Source organism: Poecile atricapillus, chromosome 12, assembly GCF_030490865.1.
Source record: "Poecile atricapillus isolate bPoeAtr1 chromosome 12, bPoeAtr1.hap1, whole genome shotgun sequence".
In the NCBI taxonomy this organism is placed as follows: Eukaryota; Metazoa; Chordata; class Aves; order Passeriformes; family Paridae; genus Poecile; species Poecile atricapillus.
The window spans coordinates 10,520,967-10,528,066 of NC_081260.1; the positions used below are offsets into that span (position 1 = coordinate 10,520,967).

The window sequence follows — 7,100 nt, forward strand, 5'->3', positions numbered from 1 at the left end:
CCTCCCAGACACTGAACATAGTGAACCCAGAGGAAAGAAACCCACTGTTTTCTGCAGCTCTTGGACAAGTTCCTGAATCAGCCTTCAACAAAACTGTGGGGCTTTTTTTTTTTGTTGTTAAAAGCTTCTGTCACAGGCTAGTTTCCCAGCATGGCATCCCCATTTCTTTCCAGAGATAAACTAGCTGTGTATCCAGAGATAAACAGCTGTTCTACATTTCATGGGATGGTGTAGTTAATCAGTAGCTCTCCAACTCATCCTAATAGCCCCGTGGGTCCTCCAGTCCCAGTGTTATACAGGAAAACTGAACAATTTCACATCTGCATCTGCAGAAGATCTTTCCAAAACTAAACAAGTAAATGGCACTTTTTACCCTGCTTTACTCTTTATTCATTTGGTGAACCCAGAGTTTCTCAAGTACATGTCCATCCATGCAAGATATTTTTTCCATCTCTATTGTAGGAGTTAAATGGAACCCTAACATCTAAACAGTATATCAATGTTATGTATGCAGCAGAGGAAAGAGAGTAAGCTTATTCTGAAATTAATTTAAGAAACAATAAAACACAGTTTGAAAGTGGTATGGTTCCTTCTGCTAACACTGAGATCACATTAAGTTTGGTAACAAATCATCTGCTCTGCCATGAAGTGGAAACAAACATTAGCTGGAACACACCTTTCATAGACCAAATAATGCAAAAGCTTTGACCCCTAAACTGAAGCCAGCTGCTTTTCTTGGTCATACAGCAGTTACACACAATACTTGAGCACATTTTGCAGCATAAAAGGCATTTTCAGCAGTCTGTAATGAGTGGAGTTGTGTAGAAAGCACATTTCCAGGTGTTTTACCACAGAAAACTGGAGAAACCAGAGTATATTCCATATTGGGGGACTTCAGGCATCTCTCCTGTGCTCACTGCTCCCACAAAACCACCAGTACATGGCCCAAACTTGGCAATGCTTTCAGCAGCACATGCTTATGCTTTTGGCAGAAGGGAGCTGACCACTTGCAGCATCAGTGTCCTTTGCCAGCTGGCCAAAGAGCACACAGATGCAAGGGAAGCAAATTATCTGCCCACTGGCAAAAAGAAATGCTGAACAGCACCTAAAGAAAACGTGTGTGTGTGCACATGTGCTCAAGTGCAAGTGAGGGTGCACGTGAGCACACACCCCCACACCTATGCCCTGGGAAAGGGAGTAGCTCAGTTAAACTGTTAAAAACTGTCTGCTACTAGTCTGAGATAGCATTTTCTGCAATACTCTCACAACAATGAACATGCACATTTTCCATTAAAATCTTCCAAGTTGAAATTTTAAGATTAAACACAAGGACTACAAGGATGCTAAAGTAAATTTTTTAAGTCTGAAATCAGACCCCTTCAAGAAAGTGCTGATACAACCACCTACAGGATTTTAGCAACCTAAGGTTATCATGTCTTTGCATCTTCCCTCTTTTTTTGGTCTCCTGAACAACGAATGCTCACAAAAAACCCTAAAACACTACACATATATTTGCTAAAAACCAAAAAGCTTTCTGGATTTAGAAGACACATAAGAAAAATCTCAGAAAAATTAATGGAGCAGATTGGTTAGGTTTAGCTGAGAGATGGAATCTGTCTCTAGATTAATTAGATTCTACAATCACAGCCCTTTTTCATCTGCACACATCCCACCACTATCATTACATGATCAACAGATTTTAATGAAAACTATGCTTTGCATTAAAAAATGCTTTCTTTTAAAAATTCAAGGGAGACTATACATAAGGTTTAGTTTACTTTTCTAAATATTTCTTGAAAACTGTACAAAGGCAACTGCACATTTGTTGGCTGTAAAGGTGTACAACAGCAATTTTTTGCAATGACAGTGCAGAGAGGGAATATGAGATCTGTGTGCTAATGAGCTGACACTGCAGAGGCTGGAGCAGTGTTAGTATAGTGCACTACAAGTGCAAAGCAGACCGACAGACGTGTTATTTCTAGGGAATGTAATTTACAGAACACACATTCAACATTAACACAAACATCCTTCATCAGATTATGATAAATGCATGGAAGATATAGCTTCAGTGACAAATTTATATATTTGAGTTGTTATATTCATGTTATTCTGAAAAAGCTAGCTGACTCTCTACATGAGCATTTTTAAAGAAAATAGAACCTGATTTGGATTTTATACATTCATAGGTCAAGTTATCTTGTTTTCTGCTTCTACTGATAGCAAAAAGCTGCATATTTTAAGAAATGTAATAATTTCCCTAGAGCCAACCGATAAACTTCAAATTCACCTTTAAATACACTGGAATTTTCATCTGTGTTTGCATTTGTTCTCTGTTAAGATATCATACAGCTAAATAAATAAGTGGGCAGAAAAATACAGAGCAGATAAATATTGTACGAATGTGTGTAAATTAAATATACAGACAGAGGCTTGGTGCTAGTGGTGAAGCAGGCAATACATGTACATAAATCAGATTATGCATCATTTAACTGAAAAAGGAATGAGAGGGAGGGGCTTAGGGAAGGAATTTTCTTTTGCTTCTAAACAAGTTTGTTCCCATGTTGGGATATTGCCAAATCTGCCGTAGCAGAGGTAGGCTATTTTTCTCAGGCTCATGAGAATACTTCAGAAGAGGTTTTTTTCTCCTCTGGAATGCACCAGATTGCATCAAGCGGGATGTGCAGCTGCACAGTAAGAACAGAGCAGAGCTTTCTGAGCAGAGCCCCCCTCAATCCCTGCACACAGGTACACTTACTACAGTCACTATCATACAAATCAATGCAAAAGAGAATGAAAAGTATTATTTCAAGGATACTGACTAGTACAGGCATTAGGCTCAGGCTACACATGCTCCTTTCTTCAATTTCCTCTTAGCTCCTGTACCTATCCCACCACAAAGTCAGCCCCAGTCTCCCGCCCCAGTGAAGGCAGAGTCACTGCAGGTTTCTTTCCTATGGAACACTGCCAATTGCAAATATTGATCAAACGACTGTGTGACAGCACTGGAGACAATATATGCTTATCTCCAAGTGAGGTAAAATTGTTGTGGAAATAATTCCTTCATGGATATGGCAGCACACTGAAATTATCTGCCACTCCCCTAGGAAATGAGGGTAAGGTTAAAGGCTGGAATTTTGGTCAGGTAGTGTGAGGAGCTCTTAATTCATCCTAATGCATTGATACACATAAGTGTTCTGACTTTCAAAGATGATTGGTACCAAATTCAAAAGAACAACTGTTCTGATGGGTTTTTTTATATTTTGAGCGACTGAAGCCTATGACTGACGACTTGGACTCATCAGATTCTTCTCTTATCAACAGTATTAGGAGATGGTTAACACAGCACAGACAAGGTCACCTTTTCATTTTCTTTTGTCTGTTTCTTTTTTCACATCTGCTTTTAAATAGGTTACTCTAGGTACATATTCTTTGGTCTACAGTTTCTCCAGAGATTTAAGTTTTCCCAATTTTACTATACTCATAATACAGGTGTTGGAACATGAAGCCCTGTACTACAGAAAACCACCCCACTTTACTAAAATTGACACAGCTTTTAATAAGCATTGATAAAAATCATTATATATCATCATATATGTCAGAAGTAGAACACTGACTAAATATACTGACTGCCCCTAAACAAATGCATGGATCACTTGTGCTGAGGGAAGAAGCACTGGTAACAACTTTTAAAAAACAATTAATAATTAATCACCCAAGCAGTTTAACATAATTAGTTTAAATCCATATAATTGATATTTAGGAAACTGTGTTTGAGATATAGCCTCTTGAAAGGATTACACTGATTAAGGATTAATAGTCTGATGTTTGTTGTAAGAACTGTTGAGGCTGGATAGGATTAGTAAAATAAGATGCAAAGTAGAGACATTTATTTACCATTTTTTCCCACTTTACCAAATATTTTTTATTGTATACTACACAATTAACCCCCCTGCAAAAGTTTTAAAGCTCCTACTTCAAAGTCCTTTGTAGAGTATGCTGCACTACCAAGAAGCAGTCACATGGGGGATATGTTAGAATATAAATCCAAAATTTGTCCAAATATTTCCTTTCTGTATATTTTTTAACCATCAACTTTCTCACAATATACAGTGGAACTGGAATGTAAGAACTATCCTACTTCCTGCAAATAAAAAAATAAAGAAGTCATTCAAGACAATAACTTAATAATATTTAAAGCAAAAATTACTAATTTTCTGTACTCCAGTACTTCATTATTTCAGTACAACGCTTCCTCTTTGACCATTTTATAGGGCGAATATAAACCTGCAAACTGTGAGAGGAAACCTGTTCATAACGTAAAGTTAGTACATTGTATTCAGCGGTCCATTAGATCATATGCAGACATATATCTACACGTTGCAAAGTGCATTAGTTACCTTGGAAGAGGACTCCTTTCATTTTCAAAGATTTACAATAAAACTTGTATAGAATCGAATCTGGATACATCAGTAAAACAAATATCCAGGAACTACTACTGGTAAAGGAATGCTTTTTAAAATGCAGAACACGCACAAGTCTTTCTAAAGAGATTTTGCATTTTAACACCACATTAGCAATACTCAAAGTTCTATTTTGCATCTCCTGTTAATAAAAGCTCAAATTGTATGCATGCACTCCTTGTGCAGTGCTGTTTCTCCTAACGCCAAGTGTTCCGATTCCATTTTCTCTCCCCTCAGCTCTAACAGTATGTGTCAGTTTACAGTCTCCTCAGCTTTTCACAGGACTCTTGCTGTAAGAAAACAATTCAGTACTTCAAGGCAGATGAGGCAAGTAAGACCCTCTAACATTCTCCCCTCAAGGTCACTTCTAAACAGTTGTTTCTGGTTTTTCCCTACATAGTATATTATTTGCAAATTACGCCTTTTCACACAGCTAGGTTGTAGCCTCAACAGAAAAGGGATCTTACTTCAGCAGCAATTCACTGATTGCAGCTCCACAGCACTGCTGTATCAACAACATGGTTGTTTTCCTGAAAAACAAAACTAAGGGGATGAAGTAACAAGAGAACTTTACCTAAGGTATTCCATAGAATGCTGCAAATCTACTAAACCTCCAGTCACTACACACATTAATTCCACTATACTGAATGACCAAGAACTCTGGGCTACCAGGAAGGAACTGAATGCAAGGTAACAAATGAATATATTTTTTAAAACCAGGTATTTACTTACAAGCATTTGTCACTGAAAAACTGTTGGAAGAGTCCAAATGATCTACGTGATAGTTCAAATGGAAGGGCTTTTCTGTGGTATTTTGATTTGTGTTGTATAGCTGCACAGCAAATCGAAATGCACTGTGCTCCTGAACAGTGTTTCTCATGAAAAGTCCACCTACAACAGGAGAAAAACAAAAAAGGAAAAAAGGAGAAAGATATTTCAGAATTAATTTTGAGGAGAAACAATAGCAAGAAGTTACATTTGCCTGCTGCACACTGCAGGAGAGAATGTACAAGAGCAGCCTGAACATGAGCACATAACTCTGATAGAGTACCTACATGAAATACATATTCCAAGTCCAAAGTTAGGCTTTTAAAGCCACACACCACATTCAGGTGCCCCCTGAGCAATGAGAGTCGCTTGGAGCTGCAGGTGCACCTTGAAAACCAGGCCACTTCTACACGGATGCCCACACAGAGATTTAAAAGTCTAACTTGGGGAACCGTGCCTCCTAAATCCTGTCCAGACTACCGAAATATCGCCACTGTAGATGTGTGCGGGGACACGGCAGCGTGCGGCGTGGCAAACGTGCGGTTTCACGGTCTGGTGGAGCGATAGCGCGGCCGAGGGAAATGATGCTCCGAGGGACGGCAGGGAACAGCCCCCGCTTCACTCGCTGCCCTGAGCCTCACGGCACGCTCGGCCCCGGCTTTCGGGCACGTCGCTACAGATTCACGCCACGACTCTCGCACATTATGTGCTCCACGGGATGCGCTGCTCCAGGGCCCGGTTCCGCAGAGCGCGGACCCGATCCCCGCCGCTCGGAGGGGTGCGGGCAGCCCGGCGCTGCTCGCAGCCGCCCGCCGGCGCAGCCCGGGCACCGCCGCTGCCTCTCGCCCCCAGCAAGGGGGAGGAAGCAGAGCAGGGCTGGCCCCCTTCCCTTCGGCGCCCGGGCTCGTTCCCCGCTCCCCTCCACACAACTTGCCCCCGGCTGGCGGGGAAGGCGGGGAAGGCGCGGGTCGCGGTGCCGCGGCGGGCGCTTACCTATACTGATGGTGTTGGGGAACCCCGCCAGAGCCTCCCCCAGCAGCCCCGCCAGCAGCAGCAGGAGGGTCCGGGGCGCGCTCTGCCCCATTTTCTTCAGCCCCTGCGGTTCAGCCCCTAAACCGAAACTGGCGGCACAGGCATGGGCGCAACTGGAGACTCGGAGCGGTGTCAACAGTGGTGGCGATGCTGGCGGAGGTGGTAGGGCGGATGGTCCCCCTCCTTTCGTCTCCTTTTTTTATTCTTTCCTTGCCCAAATCCCTCTGCTCTCGTCTTCACCCCAGTCTAGCAGGGCTCATTGGCTGCGAGATTGCCTTTCTCCCCCGTCTCCAGCAGCCCCCCCAACGCAGGGACTTCCCCCAAAGATGGTGGGTAGCGGAGCCGCCGAGGCTGCTCCGCCCGGGCCGGGAGGGGATTATCGATCAAACTTGGCGTGAGGCGGGCTGGCAGCCGCTCAGCTCGGCCCGCCCAGCCCCGGCGGCTCCGGCCGCGGCTCAGCGCTCGGGGCTGCGGTCGGCGGGAGCGCACCGGCCTCACGTGGGGCGGCCCCCGGGCTGCAGCTGCCCCTTTAAAGCTGCATCGGCTTGGTGTGTGTGGTGTGTGTGAGAGTGAGAGAGTGCGGTGCGTGCGCCTGTGGGCGGGCGAGGGAGGGAGCGGGGAAAGGAAGGAGGGGCGGGGAGCCGAGCCGAGCCGAGCTGTGCCTGGGCTGCCAGAGGAGGCCGGGGATGGTGCAGAGGTGGTCGGGACCTGTCCCTGCCCGGCGAGCGGTGCGGGCGGCCCAGAACTTGTGGGCCGGGAGGCAGCAGAGGCAGGTCGGGGGCGGGAGGCCCGGTGATGGCCGGGGCAGGCGGGTGCCTGAGGGGAGAGGGCTGGGGAGAG

General features: G+C 44.4%; 1 protein-coding gene across 3 annotated transcripts in view; it reads right to left on the reverse strand.

Moving 5' to 3' along the window:
- GRIA3 (glutamate ionotropic receptor AMPA type subunit 3) overlaps window positions 1-6,748 on the reverse strand; it is a 145,782-nt gene extending 139,034 nt beyond the window's left edge. For all 3 annotated transcript variants that reach the window (XM_058848113.1, XM_058848112.1, XM_058848115.1), the window contains exons 1-2: window positions 6,222-6,748; window positions 5,193-5,351 (exon numbers count right to left, since the gene is read on the reverse strand). In XM_058848113.1, coding sequence (XP_058704096.1) covers window positions 5,193-5,351; window positions 6,222-6,312 — 250 coding nt within the window. In that variant the 5' untranslated portion in view covers window positions 6,313-6,748. The remainder of the gene's footprint in view (window positions 1-5,192; window positions 5,352-6,221) is intronic.
- Window positions 6,749-7,100: the final 352 nt, after the last annotated feature.